Here is a 27,327-nt window from a genome sequence, read left to right as displayed (position 1 = left end):
AGAAGAAAATATAACTTAAGGATTTTATATTCAACCAAACTGACATTTAAATTAAAAAAGTGAAGACCTATTATTAACCTGTAAGAACCATAAAATTCATCATCATGAAGTCTTAAGTATCTACTATATGATACAGTCAGACATCCCTTAAAAAATTAAAAACAAGAATTATATTATCCAGTAATTCCATTTCTGGGTATGTATACAAAGGAAATGAAATAACTATCACAGAAAGATATATGGACACTGCCCACCCTATGTTCATTGCAGCATTATTCACAACACCCAAAATATGGAAACAACCCAAATGTACACTGACAGAATACAAAGAAAACGGCACACACATGCACACACTCAAATGGAAATTTATTCACCCATAAAAAAGATGGAAATCTTATCATCTGAGAGATACACTGACTGTGAGGGCATAATGCTAAGTGAAGTAAGTCAGATACCGTATGATCTTACTTTTAGTGGAATCTAAGAAAACCAGATTCAAAGATACGAAGAACAGAAGAGGTGACTGCCAAAAGAAGGGACTGGAAAAGATGAGCAAAATGGGGAAAATGATCAAAAGATACAAATATCAAGTAACAAAATAAGTCTTGGAGATGTAGTACAGCATGGTGACTAATGCTACCAATATTGTATTATATATTTGAAAATTGCTAAGAGAGTAAATCTTAAAAAGTGTCACACACAAAAGAAACCTTATAAGTATGTGGTTGAAGTATACCCACTAAATTTATTGTGGTAACATTTACATATAAATATACATATGAAATCATTAAGTTGTACACCTTAAACTAACACAATGTTATATGAAAATTTTACCTCATTAAAACTGGGGTCAAGGGAGAGAATTAAAGAAAGAATCTGGAGAATGAACTTTTAGATAGCAACCTAAGTATGAACATGTATTTTCTTGTAGAAGACTAAAATGGCAATTGTAAAAAAGAAAGTATATGTAATTGCCAGATTCTCTGAAGTTTAGGTAAGTACAATTGTTTAAATACAAGGGTAAAGCAATTTATATAATTTCCACAAAACTTTATTGGTTATAGTATCAGCTGTTATTCTTAGGTTTAATGTTGGATAAAACAAATGATAGTTATACATATGCCAGAATGTCACCATTCAGGATGTCCTGAGAACCATGATTCTTATTAATTAAGAGAGAAAGACTTTAGATATGAGTTAATTAAGTAAAACCCAGCAGACATAAATTCAAGTGGAAAATATGAGTATGAATTCATGAGATGTTTTTCTTTTTTGCAATTATACTTCCTAAGTACACACATTAAAAGTCCTACACAGAGGGCCTCCCTGGTGGCGCAGTGGTTAAAGACAGCACTGTCAAGCTATTGCCAGCTACTACAGCACAAGTCCTATCCCTGGGCAGCCAGGGAGCAGCCCACATAGTGCAGCAGACCTCTCCTGCCTCGCCCACTGCTCCCTTCAGCAGTGTATTTCAGTGGATCTACCTGTTCTGCTTCCCAATCTGTCTCTGGGGAATACTCTCACCACCCCCAACCCCCACCTGCACCTCTGACCTACATCCCAGTTCTTGTATGCATAAATAAACAAATCTTAAAAAAAAATCCTAATCCTACACAGAAAGACCAACACAGAGTCAGCAAGTGCAGTGAGGGGCTAAAAGGTGCTCTTAAAATACAATTTCTAACTAAAAAAAATATAAAATTAGAGCCCCTTAGAGAAATCAATGGTTCCAGGGTGTATACAGAATACCCTGCATATTACTCTCTTAGCAACTATCAAACATAGCCTGAAAAATCCTATTGAATTAGAAAAAAGGAACTTCAGAAGCTAACATGAAGAGATACCAACTGATCAAAGATGTGAAAATTTGAGCATCAATAAAGATTTTGTTAGACATTATTAAAATGGCCATCCTACCAAAAGCAATATACAGATTCAATGCTATTCCAATCAAAATTTCAATGTCATTCTTCAAAGAAATAGAACAATTATTGATGAAATTCATATGGAATCACAAAAAATCCTGAATTGCCAAAGCTCTCCTGAAAAAGAAAGAAGGGAATGGAGGCATCACACTCCCAGACTTCAAACTATACTACAAAGCCATAATCATCAAAACTGCATGGTATTGGAACAAGAACAGACATACAGACCAATGGAATCGAATAGAAAATCCAGAAATAAACCCACAGATTTATGGTCAACTAATTTTTGACAAAGGAGTAAAGACTATGCATTGGAGCAAAGAAAGTTTGTTCAATAAATGGTGCTGGGAAAACTGGGTTGCTATATGCAAAAGAATGAAGCTTGACCACTACCTCACACCATACACAAAAATCAACTCAAAATGGATTAAAGAACTAGACATAAGACTTGAAACCATAAAATATATAGAAGGAAATATAGGCGAAACACTACGTGATTTGCACATCAAAGACATCTTTACAGATACATCACCCAAAGCAGTGATAGTGAAGGCAAAGATAAACAGCTGGGACTACATCAAATTAAAGAGCTTCTGCACAGCAAAAGAGACAATAACAAAAACAAAGGGAAACCCCACCAACTGGGAGAACATTTTTGCACCCAACACTAATGATAAAGGACTGATCACAAAAATCTGCAAAGAGCTGATGAGACTCAACAACAACAAAGAAAATAACCCAGTCAAAAAATGGGCAGAAGAGCTAAAAAGAAACTTCTCTGAAGAGGAAATGTAAATGGCCAACAGGCATATGAAAAAATGTTCAACATCACTTGTAATCAGGGAAATGCAAATCAAAACTACCATGAGATACCATCTTACACCAGTGAGAATGGCACATATTAAAAAAACTAGCAACAACAAATGTTGGCGAGGTTGTGGAGAAAAAGGAACTCTCCTGCACTGTTGGTGGGAGTGCAAACTGGTCCAACCACTATGGAGAGCTGTGTGGAGATTTCTTGACCTACTAAACATAGAGCTTCCATATGATCCAGCAATTCCACTCCTAGGTATTTACCCAAAGGACACAGAAACATCAATTCCAAAGAGCACCTGCACACTATGTTTATAGCAGCACTGTTTACAATAGCTAAGCTTTGGAAACAGCCCAAATGCCCAAAAATAGATGACTGGATCAAGAAGATGTGGTACATATATACCATGGAATATTACTCAGCATTCAAAAAAGATAAACACATGCAATTTGCAGCAACAAGGGATCATGCTCAGTGAAATAAGCCAAAAAGAAAAAGAAAAATACCGGATGGTCTCACTCATAGCAGGAATCTAGAAAACTTAAATAAGGGACCAGGAAAATGAATAACTATAAGAAAGTGAAAATCAAAATCAACAAAAAACTATGAACCAGAGACACTTTTTGGGGGATGGGGGGCGGGAGGGGAGGGATTGGGGTCAGAATGGGGGGGTTGCAATTGTATGGGGAATTTAAAAATAAAATTTATTATTTAAAAAAAAAGATTTTGTTAGAAATGAATAGAAATATATCAAATGTATTTCAGTGCATGAATTCCAATCTATACTTAAAATAAACTGGTTACCATCAGAAGAAACTATTTTGAAAAATGATAAAGAATCAAACAGTTATACTACTTTTCCAATAGGAACCATACCACAGGTAAGCCAAATAGTATCGGATGGAAATTTATGTCCTCAAGAAAAGACAAATTTAGACTATTAGAATTTTGCAATCCTTAATGTATTATTGCATCTAGTCACTGAGCATCAAGGCTATTAACCTCACCAGATAAAAACATCAGATGTTATGCCACCTGATAGCAGAACATATCACCAACTATGAGGAAATCTTGCCCTACCCCCAAATCTCTAGATCAACTATCAATTTCTACGAAATGTACAGGAATGAGCAACAGGCACACAATAGGAATGAGATCAGAAAATGCCAGACTATGGGAATCCACAGAGCAAATAAACCATTTTTCTATAAATAAACCACAAAGGAAACAGTAACCCAAAAAAAGACAAATAAGAAATCTATTGATTGAATGTAACTTAAAAAACATATCAAACAAAAACAAGCAGAACTGAAACACTATACAGAAGAAAACTACAATGTTAAGGATGTGCCATGCTTCAAATATTACAAAGTCATTACTCCAAAGCCCAAAACTTTTAATGTGTCACTGAAAATGTGTACCTTTTATTTTTTTAAATGGAGTCACTCACCTGGCAGGATATACAATGAAACTTAATGACTATATATGCATTCTTTAAAATAATTCTACTACAGCCTTCAGTAACTTAAAATACACGTGAAGATTAAAGATATCTTTATATTCAGACTTAGCTGTAACTAAACAGAGAAACTTGATTTAAATTTATTATAGGACTTGAAAAGTATTTACCTAGTAAGACTGTAGTAAAGTAAAATTAGGTTTTAAAGCAAAAGATCAAACTTCCTGTCGTGGTACAATGCCTCTTCCGAACTCACTTTTGCAAGAGTAATGAACAAGAAAATTAATACTGACGGAGAAGCCAGGCATTGGGCTAGCAATTAGCTAAAACAATGCCTTCTTGGGCCTGACAGTCTAGCAGGGAAATAATTAACACATGACTAATGTTATGAAAGAAGTGCGGGATGCTATGAAGTGAGCCACCATAATAAAAAGAAATATGGCATACCTCTCAGATGAGACGAGGCAGAAGAAACACTGGGAACCACTCTTAAACACTTACCCTCTGATTTTCTTAGTTTTTTCTGATAAAACAGAATGATAAAACAATGACTATTTGGTAGGTAAATAAATTTATTCACATTTATCTTAAGATCTATGGATATGAAGAAAAACAAGCCTTGGCAACTTTAAGGTTGTACTGATGAAGAAAGGAGAAAAGAGAATGTTTGTCAACAACCTATAATGTAAAATGAGAAGAAGTATGCACTCCTTTAACAACCTGTCTTTCTTTCACTATCCTGAACATGTGAACACAAGTACACACAGATGTTAGGATCATCCAAAGGCAACTAACTGCACCCACTACCACTAATTACATGTCAGCAGGTTGTGACAATCTAACAGCATCATTAACCAAGACCAAACCATGTCCATCTCACACTTGGAGATTCCCACAGCTTCTGAGGAAAGTGCCCTAAAGCTTTTAGAGAAAGATGCCATGATTTAGAAAGAATAGTCTACAACGTTAAAATAGTTCAGTCCAACTCAAATTACTTTGACTTACAAAATTAAACCCAAAGAACAGTATCTTATTTCCATATTCTTCTGTAAGTAATTTTGATATAAACTACAATTTTTTTAAATCACAGCCAGAAAACCATTGCTTTTTATTCTGAGGTTTTATTCATAGAAATTGTTTTTATGATAATAACACCTCATTGTAACTTGTATTTAGTTACCAGATCTCAAATTATTTGCTAACTCATAAAAATATTAAATTAATATAATGTTATAGGTCAATTATATATCAATTAGTCATTTAAAATAGCCAATTAAAATTAATTTATGTAAATTCATTTTATTCTTTTTTTCTATATACTTCTTTTTCTTTTATTAGTCTTTAGGAGTTGGATTTGTACATGAGCAACTTTAAAATATGCAAAGGGCAAACAGAGTTACAGCAATATATACCATAGACGATATCCCTTTCTCTTTCTTCTGTTCCTTTTCTTTTAAACAAACTTTAATCTTCTTCACCAGGTTACAGGTAAGGGACAAATATTTATGGTATTCAATTTTGTTACTAATTAAAAATGGTAAAAGCATTTAATTAAATCATCTGTTTTCCATTAGCATCTAAAGAATGCATAAAGGAATAAGTAAAAAGAAATTTTAAGTTACAAAAATAATTCAAACACTTAAAAAAAGATTCAGTTTTCCATAAAAATATCCAGGGAAATACAACAAAACAAAAGCAAGTGTTATTTGAAGACTCCCTTATAATTAGCACATAATATTTAAACTGAGTATAGCATGGTTTCTTCTACCCTGAGTTATGATCTACCATGAGAAATAGCACTGGAAACTGAAAGAAAAGGAACTACTTATTTAAATTAAGATATATTTCATTTATCTTCTAAAATACAAAATTAAATTGATAAAAATTCTCAATGGGCTATGAGCTAATAAGATGTTAATTTACTATACACACCACACTTGTCCCATATTAAAATTATGGACAGCTCTTAGTTTACACAAAGGTGATTAAGAGTCTTTTTAACAAAAGACTTAAAGTTCCCAAGAGTTGAAACAAAATTTGATAACTAAAAAACCTACTATAAATACTATATATTGATATTTTACTTATTATTTATAAAACCTCTAAACACAAGCTGATTGTGTATGCTTATATGTTTTTCTAACAACTATATAGTCTTCCAAGATAAAAAGTGACTAGACCTTTATATGCTGATTAGCATAAAAAGTAAGTTACCTTTTAACCTCTTTTTTTTCAAAGTCGTATATGCGATCTTACAGGGACATTTCTGTTTAAATTTACTTACTTTGTAATACGATCAATGTTGGCAATTTGCTTCTGATTCCGTATGATTTCAATGGCTGCCCAAAGATGCTGGATAGCTTTTGTATCCGCCTGTCGTCTTTTTGTTAAACGTGCCATGACCTGTTTACTTCTTTAGCTGCAGAAATATACAAAACGTAAGAAATAAGGCATGGATTACAAAATGAGTTATCAATATAAGTAACACTATCAGCACCTCTTGATTTCTGTTGAGTATACTAATGCAGGATACAGTATGGTCATCTCTTTTCTACCGCCCATATCACTAATTACTTCATAAAATATCAATCATTCATAAAGAATGACATTTTAAAACCAAGTTAAAAGGGTCTTCTTAAGTACACCAGACTACCTTATACCACAATACCAAAAACACATAAATGTAAATTTTATTCTAAAGCAAAATATTACAACATAAAATTTTCTTGATTATTACACTGAGTGTAATTTGAATTTAAATGTTCTAATTCCTTGGCCAACAGACTGACAAACTTCATGTTTCTCTACCTCTTTCTCTTCTTCTCCCTCCTTCTTTGACAAACCCAAAGAAAACTAGCAGTTGCCCTCAAAATTATCTAGAGACTCACTTCTGGTGAGTCTGTTGCCAGCTAGGTTCCTTGAATATGTAGGGATTTTTCAGAATAAAACTGCTAATGAAGAATTGTAAACATGTTTTAGGGTATTTCTGAATGTCCTATTTCTTCCCATTACTATTTACAATAATTTCAAATTGCTCCACAGAGAGAATTATCAAAACATAATGCTGGCATTCAACTTTAAAAGAAGACTTCAGGAAAATCAATTGATTCATTATAGACACACATATATATAACTAAAAGGTAACACAAATTACAATTATAATTTATGTCTTCTGGAAAGTAACCTTTTTTTTAAAGACTTATTTATTTATACACGAACAGGGGTACAGGTCACAGGCGCGGGAGGGTGAGAGAATTCACCATAGAGTGGGGAACAGAACAGGCAGAGGTCCGAAGACACTGCTGAGGGAGCAGCAGGTGAGGCAGGAGAGGTCTGCCATGCCATGTGGGAAAGCTCTTTAAAATGGGTAACCATTTTAAAATGTACTGGAACATCTCAGTTTAAGTGTACTTGTATAGGAGTGCAAATTTTCCAAATTTAATAGGCATTATAGTAAAAACTTTATTAGTAAGAATATGAAAGGTTATAAATTGACATCCAATGGTAAACAGTAATAATGTAACCTGTAAAAATTATACAAATGAGTAAAAGAACAAAGGCACTGAGAAAAAAATAATGAAGTCTTTAAAAATGTAAAGTAGCCCTTGCTAGAAAATAAACAAAAACTGGCAATGATGGGGTAATATTCCATTATATGGCTAGACCACATTTTGGTTATCTACTCATCTGTGATAAACTTGAGTTTATTACATGTTTTAAGTATTGTGAATAATGCTGCTATGAACACGGGGTGTACAATTTTCTCTTTGAGATACTGCTTTCAATTCTCTGGGGCATATCTCCAGAAGTGGAATTGTCAGATCATGCAGTAGTTTGTTTACTGGTTTGTTTTTTCTGATGAGCCACCATATTGTTATCCACAGCAGCTGTACCATCTTACATTCCCACTAACAACACACAAGGGTAACAGTTTCTCCACAGTCCAACTTTTCCGCTTCTCTGATGTGAGTCAACCAAATGGGTGTGAGGTGATCTGTATAACTCTGGCAAGCCCCAACTGATACTGATTTTCTCTATCTCTATGCTTACAAATCCAGATTTAGCACAACCCCTTCTAACCATCTAAGTGTTTTATTTCATATAACTGCTATAAAAAAGAAAAAAAATCAATGAAAGAGAAAGTAACTCAGGAAAAACTTAAAAATAAGCAAAATTAAACAACATATTACTTGACACATACATATGTGGGAAAACTTTATTGCAAAGAAATGATAATAAGCACAACAGTCCAGTGGATAAGAAAACAATTAGGGGCAGAGAAGATATTGCGTCAAGGAGGAAAACACTGGGAGAATACACAGACTCAAATACGTTCTGACTTTTCCTTCAGGTGGTGGATAGGTTCAAGTTTTTATTTTATTGTGTCACCTAACAAATACATATTTTTTAAGTATCTACATCAAATATTACATAATATTTAAAAATTTCGTTGTATAATGTGCATTTCTTTGTTACTTAAAGTAGGTTGAAATTTTCCAAGTCTACTAGCAATTTTAAACTACTTTCAATTATCGTTTATTCACACCATTTTCCCATTTACACATTAATTTTATGTATTAATATTATTCATCAAATATTTTTCTATCTGTTTTAAAGAATATTAAATTACCCTGAAATCTAAGCATGTGATCCCCTATGATCACTTTTATTATTAGAAGTCCTTCCACATTCTGGTCAGAAAACTATTCAATTACAATTTCCACTGGCTGCTATAATTCTTTTAAAATACTGATTCTTAACCCATCTAGGAATAACTTTTCAAAATATATTAATAAACTTTATTTTAAGATGGGAGGGGAAGTAAGGAAGGGTACTAGTAGAGGAGGAGGTAGCTGGGGGAGAGCACAAGGGAATATGGTGATGGACTGTGTGGGTGCTTTGGTGGTGGGAAAACTGAGGTGACCACACCTGAGAGATCATAGAGTCAAAAAATGAACAGTGTAAGAAAAAAGTACTACACTTAAAAATAAAATTAAGGGGCCTCCCTGGTGGTACAAGGGGTTAAGACTCAACCTATGAAACTGACCACAGCCACTGCAGCATGAGTTCGATCCCCCGGCCATCCAGGGAGCAACCCACATGGCACAGACCTCTCCTGACTCACCCACTGCTCTCCTCAGCAGTGTATATCGGTCAATCTGCTGTTCTGCTTCCCACTCCATCTCTCGTGGATCCTCTCACCCCCCACACCTCTTTTCTGTACCCCTGTTCTTGTATGCATAAATAAATAAATCTTTAAAAAAAGTGATTTTCTATTAAAAAAATTAAAATTAAATTTAAATTAAGAAAAATATATACACAAAAAACCTTTTTTTTTTAGAGCAGTTTTTGGTCTAGAGAAAAATTCAGCAGGATGTAGTCCATGTCCCAACATATCCACAACCTCCCTTATTATCAATATTTTCCCAAACCAGAGGATACATTTGATAGAAACAATGAACCTACACTAACACCCCATATTACCCAAAGTCCATATGGGTTTTCACATATGTAAAAATACATGTATCCACCATTAAGGTATTTTATAAAATACTTTTACTGCCACAAAAATCCTGTTAGGCCTACTCATTCCTTCCACCCAAATCCATTACTAGCAACCATGAATCTTCTTACTGTCACTATTTTGCCTTTTCTAGAAAGGCATATAATTAAAATCATATAGGATGTATGGAGCTCTTTCAAATTGGCTTTTTTCACTTAGTAATATGCATTTAAGATCCTCTTGTCTTTTCATAGCATGATAGCACATTTTCTTCTTAATACAAAATAGTTCATCATCTGGCTATAAATATCCACATGTATGTTTCTGTGTCTAAGTTTGTTTTCAAATCCTTTGGGTAAATACCAAGAAGTGTGATTGCTGGATCATGCAGTGAGAGTATATTTACTGTTGTATGAAATCACCAAACTATCTTCCAAAGTGGCTGTATCATTTTGTATTTTCACTAGCAAGAAGTGTGAGTTCCTTCAGCTCCACATCCTCATCAGCAATCAGTGTTCTCAACATGTTTTGGATTCTAATTCAAAGGTAGTAGTTAATGTTTTAATTCGTAATTCTCTAATGACATGATGTTGAGCATCTTTCATATACTTACTCGACATTCGTGTATCATCTCTGGTGTGGTATAAGTTCAAGCCTTTTGCTCATTTTTTAATCAGGGTTTTTATTTACTTATTGTTAAGTTCTATGTATATTTTAGGTAAGTTTTTTTCTTTAATCAGATGTGACTTTAGCAAATATTTTCCCCTAGAATAGGTCTGTCTTCTCACTTTGATACTGACTTTCACAGAGAAGTTTTTTTTTTTTTTTAAAGATTTATTTATTTATGCATACAAGAGCTGGGGTACAGGCCAGAGATGTGTGGTGGGGGGTGAGAGGAGTCACCAGAGACAGAGTGGGGAGCAGAACAGGCAGACTGACCGAAGTACACTGCTGAGAGGAGCAGCGGGTGAGCCAGGAGAGGTCTGCTGTGCCATGTGGGTTGCTCCCTGGCCAGGGATTGAACTCGTGCTTGCAGTGGCTGTGGATAGCTTCATAGGTTGCGTCCTAACCCTCTGCACCACCAGGAGGCCCCAACACAGAGAAGATTTTAATCCTAATGAAATCCAAGTTATTTCTGTCAAGAGTTATGTTTTGGTGTTTTCTAAAACATTATTGCCATACTCAAGGTCATCCAGGTTTTCTATGATATCTTCTAGGAGTTTCACAGCTTTGCATTTTACATTTTGACTAAATTTTTGTGAAGGGTACAAAGTCTGTGTCTAGATACATATTTTTTGGCATGTGGAGGTCCAGTTGTTTCAGCACCATTTGTTGAGAAGTCTAACTTCATTCCATTATATTGCCGTTGCGCCTTTTTCAAAGATTAATTGGATATGTGTGTGTGTGTGTGTGTGTGTGTGTGTAACTTTCTTGTCTTTCTATTTTGCTCCATTGACCTCTTTGTCTATTCTTCCACTAATACCACACTGACCTGACTACTATAGGTTTATAGTTAAGTTTTGAATTTGGGTAGAGTCAGTTGTGAATTTTCCATGTGTGCCTAAGAAGAATGTGTATTCTGCTTCTGTAGGGTTAAGTAGTCTATAGATACTGATTATATCCAGTTCATTGATATTGTTGAGTTCAACTACATTCTTACTGATCTTTTGCTGGATCTGTTAATTTCTAACAGAGGTGTGTTAAAGTCTCCAACTATGTCATCTTTCTTTCGTGCAGTTCTGTTGGTTTTTGCCTCACAGTTTGATGCTCTGTTGTTAGGAAGATACAATGTGCTTGCTCTATAGCATTTCTTCATTTATTTTACTTAGGATTTCCAGCTCTCTGTTTACATATTCCACTAATCTTGCATTTGTCTACCTTTTCCTTAAAGCTCTTAGCATATTAATCATTTTTTATTAATTCCTATTTGAATCATTTCAACATCCCTGCCTTATTCAGTCTGGTTCTGAAACAACAGTCTCTTCAATTGTGTTATTTTCCTTTGTTATGCCTATTTTTCTTCAAAAGGTGGGTATGATGTATTGGGTAAAAGGAACTGCATAAGTAGGTCTTTAGTAATGTAGAGAGAGGATGTGTAGAGAGAGGATGTAGTGAGAGGATGTTTTCCATAACCCTATAATTACAATTTAATGTCTTGATGAGCTTCCTAAGCGATGAACTTAGCAAGTACTTGTCAGTTTTATTTCCCCCATTAGGTGGGATGGAATGGCTACAAAGGGCTAGAGTTGGGTATTTCTCTTCCTCAGGTGAGTTTGGATCTAATAAAAAACCAGCAGTATAGGCCCTACAGTTTTTCTCTTGAGGGTATGACTTAGTAAGAATAGAATGCTCAGGTGGTTCCTTTCTCTTTCCCTGATTGAATTAGGAGAAGCACTTTCTCCCACATTTACTGTGAGCACCTGGTATATCTCTCCTGGCACTTGTTACATCTTTCCTGGAAGTAAACCTCATTCAAAGTGTGGGGGTATCCCTATGACTCAGTCTCTCTGGATTTTTGCCAGACATGTATACTCTGACCCTCCAACAATTTCTCTTATTCAGTTTTTATTGTATTGGTTCCCATGGAGGTTTCTGCTTGTGGGGTTTTGCTCTGATAAAGAGATTTTTATCTGCCTATCTCTAATTTTTGTATAGCCATTTATTGTATGGCCTCACTTCTCTCATGTGTCTCAGTAGATATGTTGATTTTTCAGTCGTTCAGCTTTCTTACTTATTATTAGGATGGATGGGCAAATTCCAAGCACCTTACAAGCCCAACTGCAAACTGTTGAATTACTTTTTCAATGTAACATTAGACAAAAATAAAGGTTTCTCTAAAGAGGTAATTAATTGTACTAACACGATTTACTGTAAGATTTTTCTTCTCTAATGAAATGTGAAAAATTCCTAATCATATATTAAATTTTTATCTCTACTAGCATTAGTTTCCTTGGTATATTTGGACTTTGTCAGTATCTCACAAATTTTATTGTTATGTCTTATTAACAGTTATTAAAATTATAATTTTATTCAGTTATATAACAACAAGCTACATATATGAAAGCTATAATCAATCCTATGGTATATTGATTGCTATATAATTATTTCACATATGAGTATTGCTTGACGAACATCATCAGGTTTTTTAAAGCAGGCCAAGAACAGAATGCCCTGAACTGGTAAAACAGAGCACTTATGGCAGGTTTTTAAAAAAAAAAAAAAACAAGGTACATTAGTTTAAAAACAGAAAATAAGATGTAAAATACTGATCAAGGTGCCTGATAACAAAAAACATGTTTCAGTTATTGTATTAGCTATACTAGTAAAGCAAAAGGATATTATCAGACTTCTGGATTTGTTAGAATAGTTTTTCAAAAAATGGGAGGAAATAAAAGTTGTTAAACATTTTTGTTGTTGTGAAATAATATATTTTGTCAAGTACTATATGAAATTTATTTCCAAACTTTTTTTTCCCTGCAAACAAAAACTATATAACCATTAAGCAGCAATTTCCCCAACCCAAGTCTTCTCAGCCCTGGATGTCCTTTAATTTTTGACTGTATGAATTACCTATTCAAGATATTTCATGAAGGAAATCACACAATGAATGTGCTTAAATATCTGGCTTAGCTCATTTAGCATACTGTTTTCTAGATTCACCCATGTTGCAGCATGGTAGTGTCAGAACTCCATTCCTTGTCATGGTTGAATAATATTCCATTAAAGGTATATACTACATTTTATTTATCCATTACGTGTTGATGGAAATGGGTGTTTTCTATCTTTTGGGTATTGCAAATAACTGCAATAAACACTGCATATAAATACTTGTTTTAGTTGCTGCTTTCAATTCCTTTGGGTGTATACCCAGAATGGGCTCACAAGATCATGTGGTAACTCTATGTTTAACCTCTGAAAGAACTACCAAACTATTTTCCATAGTGACTGCACCATTTTACATCCCTACCAGCTGAGGTGTGCAAGTTTTAATTTCTCCACTTTCTAGCCAATACTTGCAATTTTTGTTTGGGACTTCTGATAGCCATCTCAGTAAGTGTTATGTAGTATTTCCTTGTGACTGTGACTTGATTTTCCCTAGTAACTACTGATATTGAGCATCTGTTCATATGTACACTGACTATTAGATATCTTCTTTGGAGAAATGTCAATTTGAGCCCTTGGATTATTTTTAGATTATCTTTTTGTTGTTGAGTTTATTATACAGTCTAGATATTAATGCATTAACATATAAATTTTGCAAGTATTTTTTCTCATTTTGTAAGTTGTCTTTCATCTTCTTGATAATGTCCTTTGATACACAAAAGTTTGTAGTTTTGATGAAATAATGTATTTACTATAGCTTGTACTGCTGCTGCTTTTGGTGTCATTCCAAAAATATCCAAGGTCATGAAGATTAACCCACTTTTATCCTAACAGTTTCATGGGTTTAGCTGTTATATTTAGGTTAATGACCCATCTTGAGTTAATTTTTTATATAATGTGAGGTAGAGATCCAGGTCCAACTTCATTCTTTCTCACCACCATCACTTGAAGAGACTATTTTTTCCCATTTAAGTGGACTTCGCATCCTTGTCAAAAATCAACTGACCATAGATGACCATTTATTTCTGAACTCCAAATTCTATTTAATTCATCCATATTGCTATTTTGCCAGTACCACACTGTTTTGATTACTGCAGCTTTGTAGTAAGTTTTGAAATAGGGAAGTCCTCTGTTTTCCAGATTGTTTTGACAACTGAGGGACTATCTGAAATTCCATATGAATGTCAAGATCAGCTTTTTCATTTACTTCAGTGGGGAAGTCACTGGAATTTTTAATGAGGATTGCACTGAATCTCTATATTGCTTTGGGTCGTTCTGACATCTTGACAATAGTGTTTTCCCATGCATAAACACAAGCTGTCTTTCCATTTATTTTAATATTTAATTTCTTTTAACAATGTTTTAAGAATTTTCAGTTACATGTCTTTCCCCTCCATGGTTAAATCTATTCCCGGGGCCCCCTCGTGGCACAGGAGTTAAGTGTCAGAGCTATCACTGCTGCGGCCTGAGTTCAATCCCCAACCAGGGAGCTAACCCACATATGGATCAACAGACCTCTCCTGTCTCACCTGCTATTCCTCTTAGCAGTGTATTTCAGTAAATACACCTGTTCTGCTCCCTAATCTGTCTCTGGTGAATCCCCCACCACTACATACACACACACACACACACACACCCCTCTGGTCTACATTCTAGTTCTTCTATGCATAAATAAATAAATCTTTAATAAATAAATCTATTCCCTGATATTTTTTTTCTTTTAGATGATATTAATTTCCTGCTCTGATTGTTCACTGCTGTTATGTAGAAACACAATTTTTGTGTTGGCCCTGTATCCTGCAACTTTACTGAATTTATTAGTTCTAGTAATTCTCTTGTGAATTCTTTTGGATGTTATAAACATAAAATTACATAATCTACAAATACAGATTTCTTGCTTTTCCATTTGTATGCTGTTTATTTTTTTATTACCTGATTATTTTGTATAAGACATTCAGTACAATGTTGAATAGCAGTGGTTAAAATGAGTATTTTTGTTTTTTTTCTGGTTTTAGGGGAAAGATTTCAGACTTTCACCATTGATTACACTATTAGTTTTGGCTTATGCTGTAGAAGTTCCCTCCCACTTGCAGCTTTCTGAAAGTTTTTAATCTGAATTGATGTTGAATTTTGTAAAATACCTTTCTGCATCAATTGCTACAAACATATTTTTTCCTTCACTCAATTAATGTGATGCATTATGCTATCAATTTTCTCATTGCATTTCTTAGTGCACCCTTGTATTCCTGCTATAAATACCACTTTGCCGTGATGTCCATTTATGTGGCACCCCTCCAATATGTATACTGAAAACCTCATGCCCAATGTGAAAATATAATACTGGTCTTTCAGGAGTTGATTAGGTCATCCCCAGATTGTTGATTAGGTCATGAGTTGATTAGGTTATGAGGAGAGAGTTTTTATTAATGGGACTAGTGCCCTTACAGCAAAGATCTGAGATAATCCCTGCTCCTTCTACTATACAAGACATAGCAGTCTCTAACTTATTAGAGTGTCAATAGCATCATGACTGTTATCCAGAACCATAAGAAATAAATTCATTGTTTATAAGCCATCCCGCTGGTGGTATATTATTGTGCATTCCAAATAGACTAAGAAAATGGTTTTGCCAGCACTTATAGGATGTTCTAATCACAAGAAAATAAAATGGACATATCAGAAATAAGCTTTCTGAAGTGAATAAATTTATATTCACAAATGTATTCACTATTGTGCTTGTCAACACATTTCACGGATTAACTTATCTTTGGATGGGTGTTTGCGATAAACCATCAATTAAACAATATTTACCTTAAAGTAATTTTAAAAATTATTTAGTTACAACCATAATTTAGTTAACAATGTTTGAAAGTTACAAGAAATTCATAAAAATTGAGATACATGGACTTTTCTTATTAATATACACCTATCTACTTGAAAAATAAGAGACTGCAATTGCTGTGCTTTGAATAAAACCAAATTGTACAAGTCTGGTACAAATGTTAATTATTGAAAGTCAGGAATAAAATTACTACAGAAAAACGTCATGTTTTAGTAATAGCAAAGCATTTGCCAATGAGAATTTGACAAGTCAAACCATAAGAAAGAAAAAGTATGTTTATGTACGTTTGAAGGCATCAAAGACATGATAAGGCACTGGAAACTTAAGAGAATTAAAATAGCGGAAAACTTTTTGGTTTTCAGTTTTTTTGCATTTGGAATCACATTTTTCCTGAACAGGCAACTGGCACTTCTTAAGAGGCAGCTAAAAATATGACAAAGCTTTCAACAGACTCAAGGCTAAGAGGATAAAACAGAAAAAATAGTGTTGAATGCATACTAAGGGAGAATTAGAATGCTGCAATCCCTACAAAACTTTGAGTCAAATCACCAAAGTGCTATACCTAGGAGTAGGAATGGCAAAAAATTCATTTTTCACATACAAAATAATTACCTAGCAATAAATGAAAGCATGTAATCACAAAATGAGCAAACCACCAACAACACCTGATGGAATTGATACTATGATCACAGACAACCCATGTTGTCTGTCAGAAGCAATATATATTCCCTCTGGATAATGAAATCATCCTGAATGTTAATTCATTCCTCTAATTTCTCATAAACAATACCTGAAACATGAGTGAAAACAGCCAAATACACAAAAAGGGGCATGGCAAAAATGAAAAAAAAGGTAACGGGAAGGTAACGCCAAACGATAAGAAAAACTACAGAAACAAACTTAGAGAAGGAATTCAAAATGATGGAGTTAACTAAACATAGACTTTGACATAAATATCCTTGATATGTTTGAGAAAATATTGGTAATATCTGCAACAACAATAAAAAGAGGTCAAAAGAAAAGAAGCAGAGTTGAAAAACTACAGTAACTAAAACAGCAGTATATACGGTTATATCAGATGAAAAGAGATTAGACACAGATGAAAAGAGAATTAGTGGATGTGAGGGTTACTTTCAAAAGACAGTATTCAAAAAACAAGCATAGCAAAACAAGCGCATAAAAGATATAAGGATATGCTAATAAGACATAACATATTTCACTGCAATCACAAAAGAGAGAAAAGAAAGAAATGGGCAGAAATGAACCTTTGGAGAGACAGTGGCTAATAATTTTTCATAACTAACAAGAGTCCACAGATTCAAGAACCTTATCAGAAAACAAATCCAAATGGCTACTACTAGGAACAGCATAGTAAATATGCTGAAAATCACAGATAAAAAAAAAAATTTTAAGTAACCAGAGGAAATATTACATTACAGTAAGAGAAGCAATAACACAACTGCAAGCTAACTTCTCAACCAAAACAACAGAAGTCCGAAGATAATGCAATACTTTCAAAGCAACAAGTCTATGCTTGCAAAAAAAAAAAAAAACATAGTTTATATAGATCAAGACTTTATCACCGGCAATGCCACAACACAGAAACTGAAGAAGCTCCTTAGACACAAGGATAAGAATCCTTGGTGAAAACTCACAAACTGCAAAATCTAATGAAGATCATAGATGGGTAAATCCAAATAAATACTCATTGTATGAAACAACAATAATGTCTACTAGATTAGAAGACGATATAGAATTTAAATATATAACAACCGTCTGAAGTAAAGAGTGGGGTAAATGGAGTTAAAAGTGTCCTAAGTTCTTTGTGTTTTTCTACAAAGAATTTTTATTAGACTGTGATAAATCAGGGATACAAGTTACTACCTCTAGAGTAGTCAATAAAAGGATAGTAAAGAATGTGTAACTGCTATACTATCAAATGGGGAGGGGAGGGGATAAACACAACAAGGAATAAAAAACTGCAAAATAAGTAAAAACATTTATTATAAGAGACTTGACCCCAAATACACTAGTAATTACATTAATTTCAGTAAAAGCAATTTGAGCCTAAATTAAAACTAATAAAGCAAAAACTCACCTATGCTGCTTACAAAAAATCTTAAATATCAGAACATAAAGTTTTATAAAGATATAAATTAGCTTAAAAATTTCTAATCAGGGCCTTCCCGATGGCGCAGCGGTTGAGCGCTGGGTTGCGAAGCTGCCCGCGGCCTCTGCAGAGCCAGTTTGATCCCCAGCTGCTCCCCGGCCACGGGAGGAGGGTCCCACATGGCGCACAGACCTCTCCTGCCGCCCGCTGCTCCCCTCAGCAGTGTACTTTGGTCCTTCTGCTCTGGCTCTGGTGAATTCTCTCTCACCCTCCCGCGCTTCTGACTGTACCCAGTGCTTGTATAAATAAATAAATAAATACATAAATACATAAATAAATAAAGCTTTAAAAAAAATTTCTAATCAAAGTAACAAAAAAGAAAGGTAACCAGGGTATATAATATAAAGCATTATTAACAAAAAAATGAATCACTTAATATTAGATCAACTTATTAGGAAATATCTTAAATGTTACATACTTAACATAAATAAACAAAACATATGAAGGAAAAGTAGACAAATCCACAATCATAAGTGGAGATTTTAATATACCCCTCTCAATAATTGAAAAAACATGGACAAAAATTCCTAAATATATGAAAGAATCATCAAAATATTTAACAAGCTTAACCTGATACATAACTGTGTGCATAATTTTTTTCAAATGCATATGGAATGTTCACAAAATTGATCACATACTGGCAGAGCAAAGCTCAGCAAATTTCAAAGAACTTAATTGTAACTGCTCTCTTCTAATATACAGTTCAATGAAAAATCAAAATAAAAATTAGGAAATGTAACAAAAGTGGAAGAACTAATTATTAAAAATTCTGAGGGGTATATAAAAGAAAAAGTTATAGCCTTAAATGCTATAAAAAAAAAGTTATAGCCTTAAATGCTATACAAGTGGGGAAGAACTGAGAAGCAATGATCTATCTCAAGAATTACAAAATAGAAAATTTAAACCAAAAAAGTACGTGGAAGAAATGACATATAAATATACAGAATTAGACATACAATGTATGACCATGAGTCAATGAAATAAAAAACATACAAAAGATTCAATAAAAGGAAAAGTTGATTCTTTGAAAATACCCACAAAATTGATAAACCTCTGGTGAAAATAGCAAATTACGACCAAAACAGATATAAGGAGAAAGATAAAGCCTGCATAGCCAATAATTATGAAAACACAGGGTAAACAAAAACCTCACAAACTGAATGTTTCACCTTAGATTCTGCCAAACATTCAAGACACCAATTTAACACAATTCTTCTGAGAATAGAAAAAGGGAAAATGTCACAACTTGTATGAGGTAATGTTACCTCAACATCAAACGTGGTAAAGACAGAAAGTAGGTTACAGGCCTATCTCATTCATGATCATGAATGCAAAACTCCTACACAAAATAGTGTCACATCAAATCCAGTAACACAAAAAGAACAATATAGCACAACCAAGTTTGTTACAATCCTAGCAATTCATCCACTAATATAATTAAGGAAAATAATCTTATGATCAGTTGAACAAGTGGAGATCAACACTGGCTAAAATCCTCCATCCATTCAGTAACAAAATGCAAAGTGAAATAGGAAGAGGAGGGGCCTCCCTGGTGGAGTTAAGCACCGCACTATGGAGCAACTCACATGGCACAGCAGACCTCTCCTGTCTCGCCCGCTGCTCCCCTCAGCAGTGTATTTCAGTCAGTCTGTCTGTTTTGTTCCCCATTCTGTCTCTGGTGGATCCTCTCACTCCCCTACCCCCGCATCTCTGGCCTGTACCCCAGCTCTTATATGCATAAATATTTTTAAAAAAGAAATAGGAAGAGGAGAAATTCTTTATACTGAAAAATGGCAGCTAGATAAAGCTAAGAACAGAAAAATCATACTTTCTTTAATGAGTTAAGATACTCATACTCACCACTTCTATTCAACATTCTACTGAAGGAGTCAGTTAACACAATAAGGCCAGAAAAAGAAATAAGATGCATATGAGTTGGAAAAGAAGATATAAAACTCATTATTCAGATAAGTTTCTATAAGTTTCTATATACAGATAGATATTTATAGATATGTTTCTATATGTACAGAAATCTACAGATGAATTATGAAACTGAGTATGTAATTTTAATATTATTAGTGGGCATAAGGTCTGCACAGAAAAGTACTTATTTCCATATGCTAGTAACAATAAGTAAATGAAAATAATTTCAAAATTCACAATATTAACCAAAAAGTCAGATATAAGAATGAATCTAATAAAAGATATGCAAAATCCCTATTTAGAAAGCCATAAAACATTGAGAAAAGGTAAAAATGACCAAAATAATGGAAATAGATCATATTCATAGATTATACTAGTAATACTGCAAGAAATGGCCACACTTCCCCAATGGGTTTAAGTATAGTGTTCAATCAATATCCTAGAATTGTGTGTCTGTAAATTAACAAATTGATTCTGAAATATATAGGGAATTGTAAACAACCAACAATAGCCAATAATAAGACAGTAACAAATAAGATGCAATTTGAAGTTTTAATACCATGTATCAACATTGGTTGCTGCAGTAATTAAGACAGTTTCAAATAGTAATGAGTCATTAAAAATCCATGGACAGGAAGAATTCAGAAACATAGTCATGCATATAAGGGCACTTGATTTATGTGATCAAAATGATATTGAAAAGCAATGAGGGGCCTCCCCGGTGGCGCAGCGGTTGAGCGCTGGGTTGCGAAGCTGCCCGCAGCCTCTGCAGCGCTGGTTCGATCCCCGGCTGCTCCCCGGCCTCCAGAGGAGGGTCCCACATGGCGTGCAGACCTCTCCTGCCGCCCGCTGCTCCCCTCAGCAGTGTACTTCGGTCCTTCTGCCTGCTCTGCTCCCCGCTCTGGCTCTGGTGAATTCTCTCACCCTCCCGCGCTTCTGACTGTACCCAGTGCATGTATAAACAAAACAAACAAACAAACCAGCAAACAAATAAATAAAGCATGCCTCTATAAAAAAAAAAAAAAAAAAAAAAAAAAAAAAAAAAAAAGAAAAGCAATGAATTTAAGGTAAGTATTTTCATAAATAAAAGTGGGTCAACTAGATAGCCATAAGGTCACCAAAACAGTACAAGAATCTCAATGTAGCATTTGTAATATCCCCAAACTGGAAGAAACTCAATGCTCACTATCAGTAGACTGGATAAATACACTGTGATTTAGTCATACCATGCAACATAACAAAAACTATGTAACTATGAAACTGAATGTACTAGTTAAATACAGTATTGATGATTCTCTTTAAAGCCACTCCCAAAATAAAAGTTACTCCCAAAATTGTACATAACACTTGACTCCAAACATACATAGATCAAAAACACCTGAATATCAGAGAAGTTATAGATAGCACAGAGGCCTAGAGAGTGAGAAACTCCTATGCTGGAGTGAAGATACATTCAGCAATACTGTTAAGAGTCTATTTCTTGACCAGGACTGTGATTATATGGCTATATTTATTTAGCGATGACCACTGAGCCATACATTATAATAATGGTTATATATTCACTTTCCCATATGGATGGTATTCTTGATTTTAAAAGCAAGAAACATACAAAAGTAACTAATATCCTTATCAATATTTAATCCATGAAAATATAAGTTGATCACAAATAGTTTTATACACATTTATCATTTTGCATGTGATTTCAAGAAAGAAACTGAATTTTATAAATCTTTAAGAGGCTAGTGCTAATTGTGAACTCCTTGCAAATTGCCTTAAAAATTTAAGTAAAAATGTCGAACTATTTCCATCTAGTGTAACTGCCAATTAGAAATCTACTTACAGCAAAGGTATTAAAACAAAAGATAATGAACTATCTACAAATAAAAAATAGGTTTGTGTATCTTACTATCTTTAAAGCTAAGCATGACATGGTAGGAATGCAAACTGGTCCAACCCATGGAAAGCTGGGTGGAGATACCTCAATCTGCTAAAAATGGAGCTTCCATATGATCCAGCAAGTACACTCCTAGGTATCTACCCAAAGGACACAAAAACATTATTTCAAAAGGATACCTGCACCCCTATGTTCATTGCAGCACTATTTACAATAGGTAAGGTATGGAAACAACCCAAATGCCCCAAAATAGGTGACTGGATCAAGAAGATGTGGTACATATACACTATGGAACATTACTCAGCAATCAAAAAGGATAAGCTCATGCCATTTGCAGCAACATGAATGGAGCTGGAAGGGATCATGCTCAGTGAAATAAGCCAGAAAGAAAAAGAAAAATACCAGATGATCTCACTCATAGCAGAATTTAGAAAACCTAAATAAGGGACCAGGAAGAAGACTAATTACAATAAAGTAAAAATCAAAATCAACAAGCAACTATAAACCAGAGACATTCTACAGGGGGTGGAGAAGGGAGTAGGATCAAAACAGGGGAGGGCAGGGCATGAGGGACTATAGTGATCGTTCACGGGTGAATGGGTGGTGGGAATTTCACAGGTCCTATAACTGAGATGAAAACGCATACATTGTACAAAAATAAAGAATGATGTAAAAAATATATAAAATTTTAAAAAATTAAAAAATAAAGCTAAGCAAGACAGTCTGATATTTGTACAAAGAAAATGGACTGCTATCTGTATCTGAGACATTACAGGCACATGCTTACCTAAAGAGACATTACAGGCACATGTCTACCTAAAGAGACATTACATGCACATGCCTACCTAAAGTGAGAAGAGTAAAACATGTCCACAAAGATTTGAGGACAACTATAAAATGAAGACAAATCAAGGCCTCCCTGGTGGCACAAGGGGTTAAGTCTCAGCACTATGAAGCAGCCACTGAAGCAAGAGTTCTATCCCAGGTCAGGGAGCTAGCCCACATGGCCCAGCAGACCTCTCCTCTCTTGCCTGCTGCTCCCCTCAGCAGTGTATTTCAGTAGATCTGCCTGTTCTGCTCCCTACTCTGCCTCTGGCCTACATCCCAATTCCTGTATGCATAAATAAATGAATTTTTTTTTAAATGAAAACAACTTGTCTGTCCTTCACCTATCTGCATATTTTGTAATCCTACAACCAAATACAAAACTCTTTCAAAAAATTTCTTAATGGGACCTCCCCAGTGGCACAGCGGTTGAGCACTGGGCTGCTAAGCTGCCTGCGGCCTCTGCAGAGCCAGTTCGATCCCCTGCCGGCCACATGGTGCACAGACCTCTCCTGCAGCCCGCTGCTCCGCCCGCTGTTCCCCTCAGCCGTGCTTTTCGTTAGTCTGTCTGTTCTGCTCTCTGCTCTGACTCTGGTGAATCCTCTCACCCTCCTGCGCTTCTGACTGTACACAGTGCTTGTATAAATAAATAAACCTTAAAAAAAAATTTCTTAACGTAATAGTGTACCAAGACATGGGACTCACTCACTGAGTGATGTGATTCAGAGCAAGGCAGAAAGCAATGATGGCCAGGAGCCTCCAGAAACTGACTTGCCCACCAAACAGTTTCAATTTAGCAAATCTGAGTAAGGTACGAATTCATTTGATATTTTGGCTTTATGTTTTAAGACCTGAATCCATGTTTAGAAGGAAAATGAAGTCTTTAAAATATACATATACTTAATCCTGGCATATGATTGTTAGAGTTACAGATGACCAGTTAATTTACAAAACTATCATTTAAAATGTAATGAATTTATAGGGAAATGCAAATCAAAACTACAATGAAATACTATTTAAATCCTGTTAGGATGGTTAATACATAACAAAAGTGTGAGGATATAGAGAAAAGAGAACCCTTGTATACTACTGCTAGTGCTATGATAGTCACTGTGGAAAACAGGATAGCAATTCCTTAAAAAAATAAAAATAGATAGAAATTACCATGTGCATCAGCTATTCCATATGTGGGAATATACCCAAATAAATTGAAAGCAAAGCCTCAAAGATATCTGCACATTCATGTTCATACAATAGCTAAAACATGGAAGCAACCAAAACATGGAAGCAACCAAAAGTCCATCACAATTGAATGGGTAAGCAAACCGTGCTCTATCCATACAATGGAACAGTATTCATACTTGAAAAAAGAAGGAAATTTTGTGATATGCTACAACATGAATGAACCTTAAGACGTTATGCTACAAGAAATTAACACAAAAACACAAATACTGTATGATTCCACTTATATGAGGTATTTAGACTATTCAAAATCATATCGACAAAGTATAGCAGTTATTGCAGAGGCTGGGTAAGTGCAGAATAAGAATTTAGAGTTTAATGGATATAGTTTTTGTTTCACAACATGAAATGAGCGATGGGAATAAAGTGATGATTGCACAACAATGAATATATTTAATACCACTGAAGTATGTTATAAAATGGTTAAGATGGTAAATTTTGTTATGTATATTTTGCTACAATAAAATTTTTTTAATGAAATGGACTGAATTCAATTTTTTGAAAGTCAAAAAAGTCAAAAATCCTTTCATAGACTCTTGTCTTTTTTTTAAATGCTTTTCATATTAATCTCTGAAATAAGCATTTATTCCATATCCCATATCCTCAGGGAGATATATTCCAAGACCCTCTCAGTGGACGCTTGAAAACAGGTTAGTACTGAATTGTGCAGGTCCACTTACACTGAGATTTTTTTTGCAAGAAATACAGTTGGCTCTCCATAGCCAGGGTTCCTCATTCACAGATTCAGCCAAAATCATAAGTCAGACTCTGCAGATGTGGAACCTGGAAATATGAAAGCCAGACTACAAAGGACTTGAGCTTGAAGGGCTTCAGCATCCTCAGATTTGGTATATAGGAATGACTTTAAATTTTTGAGGAGTCAAAAGTTATATATGTAGATTTTTCAAGTACACAAGGGTAAACACCCCTAACTCCAGTAGTTGTTCAAGGATCAACTATAATGTAGTTAAGTTATATGGATGTGGTGTGACTTTCTCTTTCATCCTCTTCCTCTCTCTCAAAATATCTTAGCACACGCACTATTCAGACTATGGCTGACTGTGTGTAACTCAAACCTCAAAAGGAAAAGCCAAGGATAAAGAAAGACTACTATAGATTCATTTTCTTCTATCACATTAAGGGTATAGATGATTATATTTGAATTTTAAAATCCTATTTTAAAGTAGTAAAGCTTTTATGAATTTTATTAGTTCTCATTACTAGCCCAGCCACGATCCAAATTCTGGCAGCTCATTTATCACTCACAGTCAAAAAGGAGCCAGCTGAACCACAATGTGATTTCATTCACAATGCAAGTTAGCTCACTATTTGTTTTTAAAGATTTATTTATTTATGCATATAGGAAGTGGGGTGTAGACCAGAAGTGCAGGAAGTGAGAGGATTCACCAGAGAGAACAGGGAGCAAAACAGGCAGATGTACTAAAATACACTGATGAGGGGAGCAGTGGGCAAGACAGGAGAGATCTGCTACACCATGTGGGTTGCGCAGGGGCCAGGATCTAACTCAAATTCACTGCGTGGCTGGCAATAGCTTGATAGTGCTGTGCCTTTAACCACTGCACCACCAGGGAGGCCCAGCTCACAATTTTGAAAAGGAATGCGGTTTCTTTCCATTTTACCTGATTTTATGCTTCATGGATTTTTAAGTTATTGTCAGTCTACTTAAGAATATTTAGCCATAAAGATAAATCTATATAGAATATAGGACTCATTTTAAATAACATGTCTTGTCAAAGACTGTGGGGATAGCATCTGGATAGCTGCGTTCCCATTCTTGTTACCTTTCCTGAATCAAATCAAGGAGACCCTCTAAACAGAAGTCAGTGAAGACTGGAGTGCAGTGTTGCAGTAAAGTAAAAAAGCAGAAAGAATTTAAAAATGTCCACTACATTCAGAAAAATGTTGGTCACTAGTGACTTGAGCAAGAGCTATGATAGTGACACAACAGTCCCCAGAGCAGACTGGAGCAGGTTAAGGAATAAGTGAGAGATGAAGAAACAAATTAAGAACAGATCTCTGCAAAAGATTAACTAAAGAAAAGAGAGAACAAGATGAAGAGATAAGAGGTCACATAAAGGTATGTGGCTTGCTCAAATTTTACTCTCATTTTAATTAAAATAATATATGTATGACTTTGTACAAATGCAAATAGTTCTAACCCTCCCTACCACAACACTGCTACCCTAAGGCAATCACTGTCAATTACTTTTAGTTTTGGTTTCTGGTACTTAACTCAGTACTCATAACCTGATTATCCTACCAAACTTATCCTATGTCAATTAATCTTTCTCATATACATCTCCCTACTCCTCCTCCCTTTACCTGATCAAGAAACATACACCCCAAATCTTTAAAAATTTTAAAGCAATATTCAGTGTTTAAATTATTAGGGCAGGGCCTCCCTGTGGTCACACAGGCGGTTGAGCACAGCGCTGTGAAGCTGTCCACAGCCTCTGGAGTGCCAGTTCGATCCTGGCCAGCCAGCGAGGGTCCCACATGGCGCAGCAGACCTCTCCTGTCTCGCCCGCTGCTCCCTCAGCAGTGTATTTCAGTCAGTCTGCCTGTTCTGTTCCCGCTCTGTCTCTGGTGAATCCTCTCACCCCCTGCACCTCTGGCCTGTACCCCAGCTTTTGTATGCATAAATAAATAAACCTTTAAAAAATAAATAAATAGGGCAAAGATTATTCATAGCTGAGACATGCAGCTGCTTCCTCTCCTAGTACCGACCCACACATTCAACTGATCCAAACTTTTTAACCTTTCTCTTCAGCTCACCAGGACTCCATGCTCCACTAGGGCACTGACAGGATATTTTTCTCAGATAGAGAATGGGGTAATTGTGAGGTTCACCTGCTAAGTTTCTCCATCTTAGGGATTACAGCCTTATATTACCTTTGTCGTATATCTGGAAACCACTACTTGGTATCCCTTACCCACTTTCATCCTACTTACAATGGAAATCCAAGACCAACAGTAGCTGCTCCATGACAATCAGAACTGAAGTCCAAGCTTTCTTCTAACACCCCTGTTTTTAGAACAGCATCACCCATTGGATAGCTCAGAAGTATTCTCATCAGCCCTTCTCAGAAGAGATACTTCAAGATTT

At 35.0% G+C, this 27,327-nt stretch overlaps 1 protein-coding gene across 11 annotated transcripts in view; it reads right to left on the bottom strand.

Annotated features, from left to right (window-relative positions):
- The window catches only part of ZMYND11 (zinc finger MYND-type containing 11), a 113,117-nt gene that overhangs the window by 62,997 nt on the left and 22,793 nt on the right, over positions 1-27,327 (bottom strand). For 6 of the 11 annotated variants that reach the window (XM_037510519.2, XM_054695046.1, XM_054695048.1 and 3 more), the window contains exon 2: positions 6,483-6,617. In XM_037510519.2, coding sequence (XP_037366416.1) covers positions 6,483-6,598 — 116 coding nt within the window. In that variant the 5' untranslated portion in view covers positions 6,599-6,617. Of the gene's footprint in view, positions 1-4,645; positions 4,722-6,482; positions 6,624-27,327 lie in introns of those variants that run through there. The other 5 variants (XM_037510525.2, XM_037510526.2, XM_037510528.2 and 2 more) reach the window with 3 other exon arrangements.

Source organism: Talpa occidentalis, unplaced genomic scaffold, assembly GCF_014898055.3.
Source record: "Talpa occidentalis isolate TD23 unplaced genomic scaffold, MPIMG_talOcc4v2.1 talOcc4.14, whole genome shotgun sequence".
NCBI classification, from domain to species: domain Eukaryota; kingdom Metazoa; phylum Chordata; class Mammalia; order Eulipotyphla; family Talpidae; genus Talpa; species Talpa occidentalis.
The sequence above is the reverse complement of the archived record's forward strand: the minus strand, read 5'-3'. Positions and strand labels throughout refer to the sequence as shown.